Source organism: Syngnathoides biaculeatus, chromosome 17, assembly GCF_019802595.1.
Source record: "Syngnathoides biaculeatus isolate LvHL_M chromosome 17, ASM1980259v1, whole genome shotgun sequence".
Classification (NCBI taxonomy): domain Eukaryota; kingdom Metazoa; phylum Chordata; class Actinopteri; order Syngnathiformes; family Syngnathidae; genus Syngnathoides; species Syngnathoides biaculeatus.
In genome coordinates, this window is record NC_084656.1 from 19586278 (window position 1) to 19604493 (window position 18216).

The window sequence follows — 18216 nt, forward strand, 5'->3', positions numbered from 1 at the left end:
TCGCTCGGTCTTTGCTTTTGGACGTTGCGGGGCAGAAACTCCTGGAACTGTGGAGTCAAAAGACCCTCTTACACATCAAAGGTGTCTTTTCCCAGTTACGCTCTTCTGCGTGAAAGGTAGTCGAAGTAGGTTGGAAGCTCCTAATTCTGGCCGTTATCCAATGTTTCCGCCGTCTCTGGTGCGACAACTTTGTGGAGAATCTGTATGAAAGGGGCTAAAGACTCAGGAGCCAAATAAGCTGTTGGTCAGTTTCTTGGTTTTTCTTTTGAGAACTTGTTAGGGGTTGTTTTTGTTTGTCCTTACTTGTCTTTAGTTCATCCATCCATTATCTATCGCGGGGGAAGTAGCTTCAGCAGGGCTACCAAGACGTCCCTTTCCCCAGCCACTTCCGGAGGGATCCCGAGGTGTTCCCAAGCCAGCCGAGAGACACAGTCTCTCCGGCGTGTCCTGGGTCGTCCCCGGGGTCTCGTTCCGGCGGGACGTGCCCGGCACACCTCACCAGGGAGGCGTCCGAGAGGAATCCGGATCAGATGCCCCAGCCACCTCATCTGGGTCCTCTCAACGCAGAGGAGTAGCGGCTCCGACAGTGAGCCCCTCCCTGATGACCGAGCTTCTCACCTTATCTCTAAGGGAGAGCCCGGAAACCCTGCGGAGGAAACTCATTTCGGCCGTTTGTATCCGGGATCTTGTTCTTCCGGTCTTGACCCACAGCTCATGCCCACAGGTGAGGGTAGGAACGTAGATTGACTGGTAAATTGAGAGCTTCGCCTTTCGACTTCGCCCCCTCTTTACCACAACGGACCGATACAAAGTCCGCATGGTTGCGAAAAAAAAAAATAAAAACATGGCAGAGGTCTCGGAGGACTTTGGAGTCAAAGCCTGCCAATCTGCGACCCAAAGGCTTTTCCTAGTCTCCGAAGGGGTGGAACGGGTCTTAACCCCCCCCCCCCCTCCCTTGCTCCTCCACCCCAAAAATAAAAGAGGATTTGAAAGTGATCCCCCTTTAAAACGAGTCTTAAGCAAACATCCCCCGCCGGCGAAGGCAGTTTGAGGGAGCGACGCTCGCTACTGTACGGCTGTCAGCGTCAAAGTGACGTTCCAACAAAAGGCAAAACCTTTAAATCAGACGGAATGGGGAGGGGTCACACGCGTGTTTTCTACACGCGATAACACGTCCGATTGAGGGAATATCAACATCCCTCAAACGGGGCGGGAGAGCCGAGCGCTTCCAAGTGGAACGAAGAGTCCTCGGGGAGGGTCTTGACGTTTCCGAGGATTAGGGACCAAGGTATCTGTGCCCACCCGCCAACAAGCAAGGCAGCTTTGCAGCATGTAATCCCCCCCAAAACACACACAAATCCACAACACGGAGATTAATTTAGGCCAAACAAACGGAGGGAAAAAAGCTCGCTTTTATCGCCGCATACCTCATCAATTGGATCATCTTTCCCCGTTTGGTCCAGAATTTTCCTCCAGATGAAAACTTTGGAGGCTTCGCAGAAGCCCCCCCCCCCTTCCCCCAAAAACTGTCTCACTTCTGTAGACAAAAGGTTCCCAAAAGTAGCCCCCCTCATAATCCTAATGCCAATTAAACATAATTTTGACATGCACCCTAAAAACTCCGCAGACATTTTTGAGGGGAAAAAAAAAAAAAAAAAAAAAAAAAAAGCTTCAATGTGACAATAACAAATTGATAATTTTTTCGGGAAAAAAAATGATTTCGTCGAGGAACAAAGATGTATTTTGCCGGGGTAAAAAGTCAGAATCATTTGGGAATAAAGTCGTGTTTTCAATGAAACGGACATATTTTGTTGTGACATTACAAAATGGATGTCAAAGTTGAATGAGGGAAGAATTTTTAACAAGTAAATAAAAAAATACAACTTTATCCTCATAATATTAATATAAATTGACTTTATTCTCTAAACAGACTATACACGAGAATTTTTCAGTTTTTTTCTGATCCTAAAATGTCAGATGTGACGATACATCTGAATCATAACCCAGCTTTTATTTTTATTTTTTATTTTTTTGGACCCCCAGGGTTTGAAAATCTCTGTTTTCAAAATCTAAACCTCACACGTAAGAATTTTTCTATTTGATTTTTTTTAATGTTCATTCATCGCCGAGTGAAGGGTTTTGTCGAACTGGCTGTCGAGCTACCGTTTGCTCGGCCTGATGTCAAGTGTTATGACCGCGTTATGGCAAAAACATTCTGTATTTTGTGTGTATTTTCAGGGCCCACAGGAAAAAAAGTGTTTTGTTTTGTTTTGTTTTTTTTTGCAAAAGAGGCCTGCAAAGGGAAAGCAAAACGTGTGAAGGGATCCTCGAGTGTCGAGGATTCGCTTTCTGTCGTCGCGTGTTCCAGAACCAAAGCTCACTACAGACTTTATTTTTGTACAATATTCATTTTATAAAAAAAACTTTTTACCAAATAAAAACGTGTTTCTACGTGCGTCTCGTGCCTTTTAGCCCTGACGTGACACATGTTGACCATTTGTGTTTCGAGCAGTTTCGTGTAAAATTGAGGATGCGGGTTGATGGGAAAACACCCCCAGCCCCCTCCACCCCTTCCCGGACCACATTCCTGAACATAAACCCACCTACCAGAACACCCACCCGCCCGGGTCGTACGGTAAACGCTATCGTGAGTCAGGGTCTCGAGACTTTTGCTACTATGGACTTCAAATTTACAGTCCAGTACAAAACCGACGGGAAGCCTAAAAGTCAAAACTTAAAAGAACCTTCACATGATTGAACAAACGGGTTCCAATAACTGTTACAGATAGAATCTATCTTCCAAAATTATTTAAATTTGGCTGTAAAGACACTTTGACACTGGAAGAACATAAACAGTATTCAATAAATATTTCTAAATAAATCCATTGCAATTAAATCAAGCAAAACTGTAATCGAATGCCAATTTAATTTGAGTATGATTGTAATTCAGGGGTGTCAAACTCATTTTTCTTGCGGGCCACATTGCGGTTCCGGTTCCCCTCGGAGGGCCGCTATGACTGTGAAATAATACAAATAATTTAATCGTTTCATCGTATTTACGTCATCATGATCTACTTTTGGAATCAGAAATCAGTTTTAATGTATTTTTCAACAATTCATGTTTGGTAACACAAAAAAATGCTTGCAATGTCTCAACTTTATCATTTATGATGAGTGACAATTGGAAATTTTTGTACAGAATTTCAACAAGAATAATTGAAATTCTAGATTTGGCTTTGCCCACATGAAATCATGTGGCGGGCCGAATCTGGGCGCCGGGCCTTGAGTTTGACACCTGTGTTCTAATTCATCTAATCTAATCACAGGGTTGCAAATCAATGCTAATATGAGACGTTTGTCCAAGAACATTATTATGCTAACTACATTAGCTACTATGCTAACTGGGCATGAGCAAACTTAGCTGTGGAATATTTTAAAAAACAATAATAAAAAAAAATAAAACTTTGAAAAGTAACGCGGTTGTGTTCTCCATTGTGGCACAAAAAGAAAAAAAATGAAAAATATACATATCCAAATCAATTCGGTGGATGTCACAATAAATCAATCAAGTCATCCGAAAGCTAAATGGGGACTTGCGGTAGTGCGTTTCATCCTTGGGTGCAATTTCCAGATGCCAGAAGGTGTCACATTCAAACAATTATATGCATGTATAATATGTCCAGTATGTCCAGTGATCACACCTCTCAGGAAAAACAAAACAAAACAAAACAATAAATAGGCATTCTCTGGCATATATTTCTATACATGTACACATTTTGAACATAGTAGCTCACTTTTCTTTCCTTTCGTAAGGGTTCCGTCCATCTTCAGGGACACAACTTCAGAGCACAAGCAGATATTTAAAAAGTCTGTTATGAATTTTTTTTTTTAATTACAAAAAAACTTCAAACTTATTTTAAGGGGTGTTCAAAAGCTATTTGGTATTTTTAATAATATTTAGAAATAAACCAAACTCCACTTTGTATTTTATTTTTGTATTTTCTGCGCGGATTACTCTGGAAAGAGACAGTCATTCAAAAAAAAAAATGCCTTACCTCCGATAGATGCTTGTTCCTCCCTTGGGAAAGTCGTAATAAATCAGAAAGATAAATGCGGACTTGCACAAGTGTTTCATCCTTGGGTGCAATTTCCAGATGTTTGATGCGTGCCGCGTTCACCCGTTCAAACAACGGATAATATGTCCGGTATGTCCAGCGATCACACCTGTCAGGGTTCTGTGTCCCGGAGAGGAGTGCGCGTCGGTTCAAAAATGTTCTTAACAACCCAAGAACGAAACCAAACGATGAAGTGCAAGTTTGTGGTGCGCATTTTAATACACGAGGAAAAAATAGCTTGTAAATGATTTTGTGATGCCGCCTTTAACGAGACGTTCATGCGGTGGAATCACAAGACTCCACTTTAAGTTTTTTTTATTATTTGACGCGTGTCTAAAAAATGGTGAATGGTGGCAAAAATGACATACATGAGAGTTTGGTTTTAGGGACCATAAACTTGCATCTTCCTTACATTACGATCACGTCTGCACAAAAAAAAAAAGTGTTTGAGGGATGAACAGGTGCAAGCAACCTTGAGTCCGCTAAGAGTCCGCATGTCCGAAGCAGTTCTAAGGTCTGCGGCTTCAGATCTTCCGCTTCTTCCACTCCGGTTCCTTGTCGGCCTCCTCGTCCTCCTCCGAGTCCTCGGCAAACACGGGATTGGGCTGCGTCCTGCGGGACGACGGCGCAACAAAAAGACAACCAATCACATTTTAGGGATGAAGACTTCGGGAGACTCGGAACCAAACCTGTTTACGTTCTAATATTTCAAGCTAGGATCCAACGCCGCATGTTTTGACGCAACTCGGAAGGTTTTTACACGTCAGCTCCGAGCTCACCTGTTTCCGCCGGGGTAGGCAAACATGAGGACGTGCAACCCGGCAGCTCCGTTCCACCCCGCCCGGCGTTTGATACCCATCTAAACGCCGCCCTTCCCGTTCCAACCATCGAAAGCTGTCCGTCACGTTTGAAAGAGGACCCGGCCCGACTAGCGCGGCTCTTTAAACATTTACACGTCACGGCGCTCCTCCGGGCGGTCTTACTTCTTGTAGGCCGGGGCCACCCAGTAGGGGTTCTCCGACGCTTCCTTGGCGTGGCGCAAGATGGCCTCCCGAGCGTTGCTGTCGTCCGTCTTGTCCAGGGCGATGTTCTTCACGATGAACGACGACAGGGTGCCGCCGTGCGCCGCCACTCTGCCGCCTCGACCTGAACCCAAAGACGGGTGTGGCGCGTCACCGATCGGCGGAGGAACCCGAGTCAGTCGTGCATTTAATTAGACCTAGACCCAAAAATGACACGACTGGAGGACACTGCTATACTTAGTACAGTGGTGCCTCGGGTCTCGAACACAGAAGGCCGGTTGAAAACCGAAACGTTCAAAAACCGAAGCGCGTTTTCTCATTACAATGAATGGAAAATGAAATAATGCGTTCCAAGCCTAAAAAAAAGTTTTTTAAAGCGTTTTTTTTGGGGGGGGATTTCCTGATAAAAAAAACTACATAGTAGAAATACATGTATAGTTTAAATACTTTATATCATTAAATCATTTAAGAAATATATTTTTTTCCTTAAAATGTATGCTTTAGCAGTAGAGTATGCTAGGCTGTGCGCGCATTGTTGTATCTGTAGCGACTCGGCCCCCAGCCTTGTAAACCTGTTTAAGCGCACTCTTGTTTTGAAAGGCAGCAGGTGCTCTGGTCATTTATTCTTTTCTTTTTCGTTCTTTCTCAACCTTTTTGAGGCTGAGGGCTTCTTTGTGAGCACCGATCGTATGAAGGGCCACGTGCGGCAAATTTCAAACTCAGTTCATTACACGTACATAAATTTTTTTTGATTTTCATTTATTGTAGTAAATAACGTTACAGGTATTTTAAAATTTTAATTCACGTAAGCACGTCAGAATTCAGAATTTAAAGCACAAATAATAGTAACAATTTGTGGCCGATGGTATTTTTAGAACATACCTCGCGGGCGCCTTATATGGTCCTCGCGGGCTAACATTTGCCCGCGGGCACCACGTTGGTGACCCCTGCCTTAGATGAACGCATATTTGTTTGGCACAGTTTTACGCCGGATGCCCTTCCTGACGCAACCCCTCCGCATTTAGCCCGTTTCCACTCGTAACAAGTTTTACACGCATGATTTTTGGTGCTCGACTGTGCAGATTGGCGAGTATGATGGCGCACAGGCGCGCTCGCGCCTGTCAAACCACAGTGACTGCTTTCGCCACGGGCGCACAAACACAAAACGTGTTTGTCGACGGCGCGTTGCGCTGTTTTAAGTGCAGAGTACTCCCAAGTACTCAAATGTACCGGTACAAACGCGACAATCCTACTGGACGGTGTAGGCATCTGCATTGCGCAATCCTACGACGCAACAGCGTACACCTGCGCTGGCCACGGTTAAAACGATGAGATAATATTTGCTTGTAGTTTCGCCATCGTTACAAGCATTTGTCGGCCCCGCGTGCTTGAAATGTCTCTTCGCTACGCCGCAGTTCGCCGTGGAAGCATCAGGAGACGGCTGCGAGCGTGAAACAAAACACCGCGCTGACGAGCCAGCTGGACGTGGACAATGTTGCCTTGGCACTCACAGGCCGGTTGGACGCCTTCAGCAAACTCACAACACATCCACAATCTGTACTCATACGTCGGTATTGCAAGTACTTTTGCGGCTTCCGTAAACGAGATGAAGAAACAAAAATGGCCTCACCCGGTCCGGACACGGGAGGCTCGGGTTTGTGGGACTTTTTTGGGTCCAGTCGGTCCTTCTCCAGCTGCTTGCGGGTGCTCCTCTGCCGGGCCTCTCTGAACATGGGCAAGGCGTGAGCTACAAAAGGGGAAGACAAAAGTGGTGACACGAACAAAACTTTGGTTCGACTTCAACGTCGCGGCTGGTTTCACATTTTAGGGGCCATAAAACATGGACGCACAGTAACTGTCATGGTCCTGCCAGTCCAGACCTGGCTGGGCGGGTCCCAGCACACTGGCGCTGATTAGGAGACGCACACCAGCGACTCATCCTTTGTTGATTAACCCCCGTATCTATAGGACCCAGGGGACGACAGATCGTCGCAACTCATGCCCCGTTCCTGCACTCCCGTATTCTTGATCGTGAACCCTGGTGTACCGACCTCCGCCCTTCCTCCGACCAACCCCGTAAGCTTGACGTCTTTGATACTCCTGCCTTCACTGATCGATCTCCCGTGTACCGACCCCTGCCTGCCCGCGGACCCGCTCTCGACGCCCGACGTCCTGATGACCGCAGTTCCACTTGACTGTCTGCCTGATCCCCTGACAGTAACTAGTCTCTACTCCATTTGTCTACAACCCCTCTTCCAAAATATGTCCCCGTAAGAACACTTGCAAAAGTTCCTTCAGTCATCCTTTCATTTTTTTCTGAATTCTGCTGAGTTTGAATGTTTGGGTTTTGTGGGCTTAACGTAACGCCTTGTTTAGGTTCTCCCCTCACACCTTAGTGAGCGCTATCACAATAAAAGCCTCTCCAGCACTTAACGCCACAAGTGAGCGTGAGTAAGTGAACAAGTTGCGCGTGAGTGTGTCCGCGGGCTCAGATGAAGTGATTTTCCATCGCCGTTAATTCTTCGCCACGCCACATTAAGCAAAAAAGGTTAGCGTGAACAGATTCCCCCGCTTTCCTCCTCAATCGGCCGTCTAATTTTCCAGCGGCGGGGCATCGAGTGCGTCACTCGGGGGCCCCCCCCCCCCCTCTTCGCATCGCGCTCCCGCGACCCGGACAAAAGCGATAATTCCTCGCGACAACCTGGAGGGAGAGCAACATGACAGGTAGGGATGGCGGCGGGGAAGGTGGGGAGGCTGTGTGAAGACGAGAGGACGATCACGCCAGGACCGGTGGGGGAGGCGTTTGTCCTTTGGCGTAATGGGGTGTTAAGGGGACACGTGGCGGTGACAGCTACTCATGCGCGACTGGACGCTCCATCAGCTAATGGAAGCCCGTGGACGGCGCGTGGCTTCCTCCTGGTCGCGGGCTCAGTCTTTTAAGGACAACTCTGGCGGGTACCAATCGGAGCCGGAACAGGGCGTTACGCAATGTCAAGACCAGGTTTGTGAAACACATTAGAATCAGAATCACACACGACACTGACTTCGCATATCTTGTTGCGTTGACAGCAGTGGTGACCATTTGGATAATACAGAGGTAGTCATGGGAGAAAGTTCTGTGGTCAGATGAGACCAAAATGGAACTTTTTGGTCATGATTCCACTAACCCTGTTTGGAAGAAGTTCCGTCCTAAGAACACCGTCCCTACTGTGAAGCATGGGGGTGGTAGCGTCATGCTTTGGGGGTGTTTTTCTGCACATGGGACAGGACGACTGCACTGTATTAAAGAGAGGATGACCGTGGCCATGTATTGTGAGATTTTGGGGAACAACCTCGTGGCTGGGTCTTTAGACATGACAATGACCCGAAGCACACAGCCAGGAAAACCAAGGAGTGGCTCCGTAAGAAGCATATCAAGGTTCTGACGTGGCCTAGCCAGTCTCCAGACCTAAACCCAATAGAAAATCTTTGGAGGAAGCTGAAACGCCGTGTTTCCCAATGACAGTCCAGAAACCTGTCTGATCTAGAGAACATGCCTGTGGTGGAGTGGGCCAAAATCCCTCCTGCAGTGTGTGCAAACCTGGTGAACAACTACAGGAAACGTTTGACCTTTGTAATTGCAAACAAGGTCTACTGTACCAAGGTGTTCAAATACTTATTTGCAGCTGCATCACACAAATAAATCACTTAAAAAAAAAAAAAAAAATCATACATTGTGATTTCTGGATTTTTTTCTTTTTAGATGATTTTTCTCACAGTCGACATGCACCGTGATTTCTAAATGGGAGAACTTGCAATATAGCAGGGTGTTCAAATACTTATTTTGGTCACTGAAACACATCAGAATCAGCGATGACACTAACTTCTCGTATCCTGTTCCGTTGACAGCAATGGTGATACATCACCAGACGCCATTATTTGATTGTGGCGTCCGTTCCGAGGCACAGCCAAGTTGGGGTAGGGGCAGCGTGAAAGCGGACAGTGCAAATCCAGGACAAGGGTGTGAAGTTTAATACCCATACACGTGGGAAAATGCGCTGTGGTCCAACCAAAGCAAGGTTGAATTTTTGGGGCCAGAATTGCAAAAGGTATGCTTGGCGTGAAGACGAAACTGGTAGCAGCATCGAGTTTGAAAGCAAAACTGGCAGGAAAAGCCTTTCCGACTTGTCAATCACTCGTACAATAATAGCCAATCAGATAGCCGCATTGTCTCAACCCCTGGCTTGACACGCCCCTCTCGCCGCATTGGCTGGTTGTTAGTAGCAGGCGCTTGGAAAAGCTCAGTTAAGAGGGTGTGCACACATTTGCTTCAACTCCCCCTTTAAAAGACAAAACAAATCAATTGAATTGCTCAGGTAGTAGGTCAAATTAATGGCGGAAATGTCGTCTTTTTGTCGTCTCTCGGTTCAGAAGCTTCAACTTACGCGTGATGACGTACTCCTGGGTTAACGCCTCGGCGTGCTTGGCTTTGATTTTGCTCTTCACCACGCACAGCTTCGCCCCCCTGGGTGGACGACAGATGTCAAATCGCGCAGGAAATGGCGGACTCGTTTGCAGTTAGCTTGTGCGACCTTTACCTGTGGCTTTTGACGGGGTCGTAGTAGACCTTGGCCAGGCCGTTCCCGGTCCCCGCCATGATCTGGTTTAGCTTGGGGTGCCACAGGCAGCGCACCACACTCTGCCGTGGCAAAAAAAAAAAAAAAAAAAAAAAAAGAGGCGGGTAGAGAGAATGAAGGCCTCGTCGTCCACGTGCGCCGTGCTTTTCGCGTGTCGTCGTCGTGTGTGAGAGCGGCTCGGTGTTTTTGGTGCTACGAGTGGGGACGGACGAGTCCCGGAGTGCTGCGCTCCTTGACTATATTTGGTGGTTGCCTGATGGGGGGGGGGGGGGGGGCGAATCCCTCGGCCCCTTGTGACTGTTTGACTGATGGCCTGGTGCCAATCGGCAAACGTGACCACATTTATCCTTGCGGTGGAGGTGTGTGCGTGAGGCTGCCTGCATCGGGACTTAACAGTGTCAAACAGCTACTGTCCCTGTTGTACCCATCCAGCCGTTTTCTTTGCCGCTCATCCTCACGAGGGTCGCGGGGAGTGCCGGAGCCTATCCCAGCTGTCAGTACTGTTTATCCAGCTCATTATTTTATTTATTGTATCATTCACGGCGATTATCCATCCATCATCCATTTTGTTTGCCGCTTATCCTCACAAGGGAGCGGTGGAGCCTATCCCATCCGTCAACAGGCAGGGGTACACCCTGAACCGGTTGCCGGCCAATCGCAGGGCACATTCAAACAAACAACCAATCACACTCCCAATCACACCTAGGGGCAATTTAGAGCGTCCAATGAATGTTGCATGTTTTTGGGATGTGGGAGGAAAGCGGCGTGCCCACCCGGAGGAAACCCACGCAGGACCCACACGGGCGGGACCGGGATTGAACCCGGGACCTCAGAAATGCTTTACCCAGCTGGATTATCATACCTCTTAAATTTAAACTCTTATGAGTAAACATACTACATACAAGGTGTATAGGTTTTATATTTTTATAAATGTTGATGAAATTTAAATTTTAAATTAAATTTTAATTAAATTAATTAAATGTTAAAAATTTTAATTATTATGACATGATTAAATATTATTATTAATTATTATTTGTGCCAAACATATATGTGCGTTCATCTGCACACGCTGTGGCCACCCCGAAAGGGACAAGCCGAAAGTAACTTACTTACTTATTAATAATTAATTAGATAAAAATTTAAAATCGGGATTTTAAATTTAAATAAAAAAATCTTACATTTTAAGACCCTGTAAAGTGAATTCAGAGTTTTTGCTTCCAAGCGCAATCCCGTACATCACCGGTGTCAAACTCCAGGCCCGGGGGGCCAGATCTGTCCCGCCGCATGATTTTGTGTGGCCCGTGGAGGCAAATCATGTGTATCAACTTCCATGATTTTTTTTTTTCCCCAAATCTGTACCAAAATTTTCAAAATTGTGATTTCATAAATGATAACATTGAGCTATTACAAGTATTTTTGTGTCACCAAACAATCATAGTTGGAAAAAATATATATTACCCTCTAACCTTTACCAGCACTTTTGGGGGAAACTGCAAGTACAATGTAGTCCGCGACAAAAATGACTTTGACACCCCTGCTGTACATACCACGATAATTGATAAAAATGTCCAAAGATTAAGAATTATTTATCGCTCAGTTGGGGAACTATCGCATTGAATGGTTTTTAAATTCAATTTTTTGCTTCATCCAGCCAGTGGTTTTTGGGGGGGGGGGGGGTCGGTCGGCGGTCTGGGACGGAGTTGGGGGGGGGGGGTTGCCGGTCCGGATTCGCTACGCGCGGAAAGCTGCTTAGCGTCCAGCTGTTCATCTGCCCACCGGGACGCCAGCGGAAGGAGTGTCGACCTTACACGCACACTCGTTTGTGCTAACTAATATATCATAGATAACAACACTCTTACACACCTCGATTATAAATTTTTAAAAAATGATCGCGTAGGTGCAAATACAAGCACTCAGAAATATGTAAAAATCTGATAATCCCCAGATTCAGTGAAAGAGTATGAATTTTTCTCCGAGTCCGACGATAATGCAAACAGCAATGGCCCACGTGATTATAACGCGCAAATGAATTTATCAAAATTATTTTCAGAGGGTGTCAAAAAAATTCCAAAGTAGATTATTATTTTTTTTTAAATATCCATGACTGGATGAGTGCAGCTCAAGCGGAGAGATGAAGATAAATGTAATCCATAGCGGGCTTTTTAACCCGTTATCATGCGACGCTAAAAGAAGAAAATATTATAATCTTGAAGGAAAACAACTCATCGTTTTATATTCTGTATGTCGTATCTCATGGGGAGGGGGGGGGAGACTAAATTTAGCAACATAAACGTCAATATTTCCCCGTCAATCGTCGGACACAAATAGTAATCCTTAACCCATTCGCAGGCAGCGTCTCATTTTTGGGACGAGATTTAGAAACGAGTAAAATTATCATATAATTTTACGAAATGAAAAAAGTATTATTTTCTTGATTGTGGCCTGTTAGGAGACTTTTATCTCAATAAGGCAAAAAAAAATTGCCACCCTGCCCATGAAAGGGTTAATTTATCGTGGAGGTTAAAGGTCTTTGACGTCCCCGCAATAGGTGAAATCCACGGTCGCGGCTACATGCTTTTATGATTATACATATTTTAAAGCTCTACAGACTCCTGTTAAACTTGTCCTTATTCTAATAAACACCCTCTATACTCTTAACCACCTTTGAAGATCCTAAAAATAATAGTAGCGGTGGGGGGGGGGGGGGGGGGGTTTAAACAACAACTCAATCGAAATACACCTGAAAGTTGGGCTTCAGTTGACTGGATTACGTGAACAACTTGATTGCGCACCAACCCGACGTGAACGACTGGTCCCGAAGCAAGAACGTAATCCCAAAGGTCAATCTGAGTTGACAGATGGCGTCGTGCTACATCGGGAATGAGCAAAACTCGGGTCGACGGCGTCGTTGATTTGTTTAATTCCGGTACTATAAAATCAAAAGGAGAATTTTGCCTCCACAAAAGAAGAACTGATGAGCTGCGATGTAAACATGAACGGGGGCAGCGGCCACGCGGAATCGGTTGCCGAATACGGTGATAAAATCTAGTATCTAGTCATCTAGTATGTATGACCATTTAACACGAGGTGAAGACGCGATATGTCGCTGGTTCAACAGATTACCGTTAATTTCCGGCCCAGAAACCGCGACTTTTTTCACACGCTTTCAATCCTGTGGTTTATGTGGTGATGCGGCGCTAGCGTTAGCACGCCGCTAGCCTTAGCGCGCCGCTAGCGTTAGCGCACCTGGTTATAAACCTCGGTACACAGAGAGTTTCATGCTAGCGTCACTTCACTCCTTCTTTTTCAGCGATGGCGTGATCGCGTTTTTACGTCGGTACGAAGCCCGGCGGACAATCTGTGATTTGCAGTTTCGCTTTTCAACGCGAAACGTAACCGGAGTGCCTGGAGAAAACCCCTTGTTTTGACACGATGAGACGCAATGGAACCTTTTTTGGGGACTTGTCCGCGTTGTGCGCCTCTGCGGCCAATATTTGCAAAGGAATCATTGCGGAACGCGGTGAAACGGGAGACCATTTCTGAAGCGTACTAAGATGTCACTTGGGCCCTTTATGGTTTGAAAAAGCAGCACAGTAGTGATTGTGAAAATGATCAAGTACATCTCGACAGGGGAGGAGCTCAGTTTAGCCTGGGTTGTTACTGTGAGTTACAGTGCGCCTTTGCCACATGTACTCTTTGAAGTTCTAGGCGCCAACTAGGAGAATTTTAGAAAGCCTCTAGAACCACTAATAGAGAGCAGATTTAAACATCCATCCGTCCATTTTCTTAGCCGCTTATCCTCACAAGGGTCACGGGGAGTGCGGGAGCCTGGTCGCGAGCGAATCGCACTCACAATCACACCTAGGGGCAATTTAGAGTATCCAATCAATGTTGCATGTTTTTGGAAAGTGGGAGGAAACCGGAGCGCCCGGAGAAAACCCACGCGGGCGCGGGGCTGGGATCGAACCCGGGTCCCGCAGAACTGCGAGGCCAACACTGACACAGCGGATCCGCCGTGCCGCCAAACCTTTTGGTATCTTTTTTGTTGTTGTTGTTGGTTTTTTTTTTTTTTTTTAAATATCGCTAACCCCATTGGCATTTGAACCGGGGTGTGTGCACTTTCTATATGCACTGAAGAGCTGACACATTGGCACGTACACAGTGTCCCCTGCGGGCAGGTGCAGCTTGCATATTTAACGGGATCATCTCTTTTGTGTACAGTAGAAAGGGGCGTAGCGCTTAGTTACGAGACAGGCCCCATCACCGTAATCTCACTTGAGTGCCTTTACGGTCTCACGTTCTGGTTCTGGCGCGCCGACTCGACTATTTTTTTCGACCCGCCGCCGCGTTAAACGCATTTTGTAATTTCCTTCCAGCTCACCGCTCGTCACTTGAACAATAACCCAAATATTATGAGTAGCTCTGCAGGGTTTCGTCAAACCCATTTGAGGTTTTGTTTTGTTTTTTTTTTTTTTTGGACGAGGGGGGAAGGGAAGCGTCGCCGCAGCAGGAGTGCACTCCGTGAACTTGATGAATGAACGAATTTACTATGTTTACACCAGCCATCAGGATCTCCGACGGACCCGAGGTCTTAAGTGCAGTGCGGTCCAGACGGGGGTGGGGTTGGGGGTGGGGGGTTGGCGCAGAGGAAGCGAAAAACCGAAAAGGGCCACCAATCACTTGTAACTCACACGCGGTCCGCGGAACGTCGGGGGATCCTTACAGGACTGCATACATCACGCCTCCCCGACTGGGATTATTTTAACAGAAGCCGCGAGAACTGGCAAACGGGTCTTAAGGCCCCACTGAAAAGGGCAAAGAAAAATACTTGAACGAGGAAAGTTGTGATTGTGATGATTTCGGGAACAATTTTAACACGTGAGTGAGAAAATATGCAAAGAAGCGATAAACTGAACAGACTGAGACCAGCAGCCTTTGCCTGTTTTCACCGAAAATCATCCCACGAGCGTACAACACTGTACGGTGACATTTTTGGAGCAGATCGGGGCAGGGAAATTTCGAAAGTGTCCGACCGGATAACTCGCCCATTCCTGATCCGGCTCACAAAACCCGACGACCCGGTTCTCGAGCCCTTCGGCTCGTTTCTTGACTATTTCTGTCACCTCGCAGGATTTCGGGAACTTCATTCTACGTAATCTCCCACGTCAGGAAGTCAGACACCAGCGCCGGTCTCCCCCCACCGCCCCCCCGTCCGCCCCGTTGAGGTTGCCGAGCTTTGGCTCGCGCGACTCCCGAACTGTCAGGAGCGCATTCGGATCAGCTCCGTGGGCACTAAAACAAGAACCGCAGCTGTGGCTTTTTCGTCCGGCGTTTTGCCGCCGGGCGGTAAAAAGCCCGTCGTGGCCATTCGTTTATTTCATCGGTATTTTAATGGGCTGGGACAAAAAAATAAAAATGAAATATGGTAACTAATGACGACGGCTCTCCCTCTCTCACGACGTTCTGATGTCATTTCCAGGAACGGACAATATAAATACGACAAATTTCAGAACGGCGCGTCAGCTCCATCTGAGCTTTTATTGGTCGCTGTCAGTCAATCGGGCGAAGGTTCTGGGCCTACTCGCCCCCTCCGAGACCAACCCTAACCTGAATCACTGATCTAAAAAATAATAAATAAAACTGGATACCGCATACGCATCGAGCGGTATGTCGATTGGTTGAAACCAGCTGGCCGCCATCTTGGTACTCCCAAACCATGCGGACGACATGATCTATAGGTTGGATTAAGTTTGGCATGTGGAATTAAAACTGATCGTGTGAGCTTGACATATTTTCATTTCTGGTAACATGAAGGATTTTTTTATTTTAATTTGACTTGGTATGCCAAAAAAAAAAAAAAGGCTAAGTGCAAAGGAAAGACATAGAACACCGTGACTAGCAAGAAACCTTGCTTATGACCGAGGGCCCGATTTCAATGACATGTTAATTTTTCCCAAAATACGCCGTCAAGCACTATCATCATAACACAGCAAAAAAAACTGCATTTTTTGTCATAAAAACATTACATTTTAAGTCAATCAGTTCGATATATTTTTGAAAATAAGGACTCTCGATGGGAAAATACATGCTAAACGTATTCTTCATTTTTGTTGTCTCTGCGATGAAAATTTGAAAATCAAATTCACTTTGCAGAGTTCTGTATGATAACATTTATCAAAGAAATTTCACAGAAAATGTGTTTGCTTGCTTATCCCCTGATGAAGTTTGGGGAAATATTGACGGCGCTTTTTCCGCGAAAAAAACGTCGGCCCTTTAAAGGTGAAGCGGAGAGTGAACAGTGAACGACAACAAGCGTAAAGAAAAGTTTGTTCAAGTGAATTTAGCTCATCAGAAAATTAAAAAAATAAAACTTTACAAATAAAATTTAACAGTGTCAAAGTAAATCTTTCTAATTTACCTGCGGAACGTTTTCTCACAGCCACGAAACTGGCGATTGTTTTGGGAGTATCAAGATGGCGGATGGCGACTTCAGTTTTGCTAGCCAATGAGCCATCCAACCATTTATTTTCTTTATTTTTTTTTTTTTTTTTTTTTAAAGATGAGTGAGCTGAATGAGGACAAGCGCTCCGGAATGTCCCTTTTCATTTTTCCGCTCGCAAGTTCGCCCAACGTCTGATGTCAACGTGCAAAAAGCGCTTCTGATTTAGCACTTTGCGATCCAGCCCATGTTTTGACTACTCGGATTGACCGCAAAAGGGGGAGCGAGTAAAACACGCTGATGGTGTCGCGACATAATTACATTTCAACACACAAAGTCATAACTCGAATAATAAAAAAAAAAAAAAGAAAAGAAAAGTGTCAATAAGCTTGTCTCAAAGGGCGTGCGTCAGGCCGGATCGGATCCAAGGCGATCCGATCGCTCGACTTTGCCCGCACCCGGTCTCGAGTCCACGCGCGAATAACATTACACGCCGCCTTCAATCTTTCATCTCAGACAGCGAGGTGAAATATTCGTTCCGCGCGGTAAATCATAATCGTGGCCTCCGCTCAAAATGTTTCGAATTACAGTGACGTGACGTCCACGACGACGTGTAACAGACGCTTCCAAAATGCTGACTTCGTGGGGATGCAAGACGATGTACAATAGCAATTTTTCTCAGAGTTGATTTTACAAAGGGAAAAAAAAAATTATTGAAATAATTTTGTAAAATGTACATACAATTATTACTATTTAAATCTTTTTTTAATATTTAAATGGAATTACGGGGTTATTATTTAAATGATTATTTTAATTGATTTAAAATCGACTCATCCAGTTGTTCCACGACCAGCTCAAGTCACAATACAAGCAATACATATGTGAGATCATTTTTGGAGTCATGCTACAGTGATAAATAATATTCAAAACAGTGTAACGCCACATACTTGTGGGATTCATCGAGCCCCAATTTATTATTATTTATTATCATTTTTTCTTGTTGTTTTTTGGGGATCCAACCCTGGAAACACTTGTTGCTAGTTAATTACTGCCTATTCAATAATTTTGTGGTTTTACAAAAAAAATGAATCACCTTTCCTTTTTATTTTTTTATAGATCATCATAACGGCTGTCACGTACATATTTCCGCAACTTGCAGTCTGGCCTGGTCACCATAAATAGCATCAATGAAATATATAAATAATACATAATATAGAATCAAATATAATATAATTTAATATCATATAAGTATAATATAATATAATAATAATGTAAAAAGCAAGGGTCCACTGTATTATATTAATGTTTAATAGTATGATGAAGTGGAACCAATTAGCCTTCGCATCAACTATCATCAAACTGAACCATTTTTTCTTTTTTTATGAATTTAACATTTTCTCCATCGCATGACTTGATTATCTGCCAATGCCCCGCCCAGTTTTATCAAGTATTACTTTCACTTCAAAACTTGAAACACATATTTTGCGAAGACTGCTCTCAATTGGGAGTTTTGAAGTAATTATTATTATTATTATTCAGTTTTTTTAATTGGGCTTGATTTGACTTTTTAACATCTATTCCGGTTCGGTTCGGTTCGGTTCCAACGGCAGACACGCGGCAGGTCTTACCGCGTTGGTGACGTCGATCTCGTACACCCGCTGGAAGGTGGAGCGCTCGAAGAAGACCAGCTTCCCGTTGCCCTGGTCTTTTTTCACGGAGGTCCCGGTCACGACGAGCCGGTCGTCTGGGCTGAAGCAGCAGTCGGTCCTGCTCGGAGTGGGCGAGTCGACGCAAAATCGTTGTTTTACGGCGCTATTAAAGTCCACGCGTGGGTCGGGAATTGAGACGGCTCACATGGCGAAGTAGTTAGTCAGGCCGTCGGCCATGTTCAGGGGCTTCTTGAAGTTGCGGATATCCCATAACTTCAGTGTGTCATCACCTAGGAGCCAACACAACAGGTTAACGACAACAGATGCTATTAGCTTTGGTAAACTTTTCGTCTAGCGGGAAGAAAAGGAAGAGGC

General features: G+C 45.4%; 1 protein-coding gene across 2 annotated transcripts in view; it reads right to left on the reverse strand.

Annotated features, from left to right (window-relative positions):
- Positions 1 to 3453: 3453 nt before the first annotated feature.
- Positions 3454 to 18216, reverse strand: part of LOC133490949 (WD repeat-containing protein 70) — a 46094-nt gene continuing 31331 nt past the window's right edge. For both annotated transcript variants that reach the window (XM_061801692.1, XM_061801693.1), the window contains exons 12-18: positions 18047 to 18131; positions 17821 to 17959; positions 9715 to 9815; positions 9562 to 9641; positions 6768 to 6884; positions 5099 to 5261; positions 3454 to 4727 (exon numbers count right to left, since the gene is read on the reverse strand). In XM_061801692.1, the coding sequence (XP_061657676.1) occupies positions 4640 to 4727; positions 5099 to 5261; positions 6768 to 6884; positions 9562 to 9641; positions 9715 to 9815; positions 17821 to 17959; positions 18047 to 18131 (773 nt within the window). In that variant the 3' untranslated portion in view covers positions 3454 to 4639. The remainder of the gene's footprint in view (positions 4728 to 5098; positions 5262 to 6767; positions 6885 to 9561; positions 9642 to 9714; positions 9816 to 17820; positions 17960 to 18046; positions 18132 to 18216) is intronic.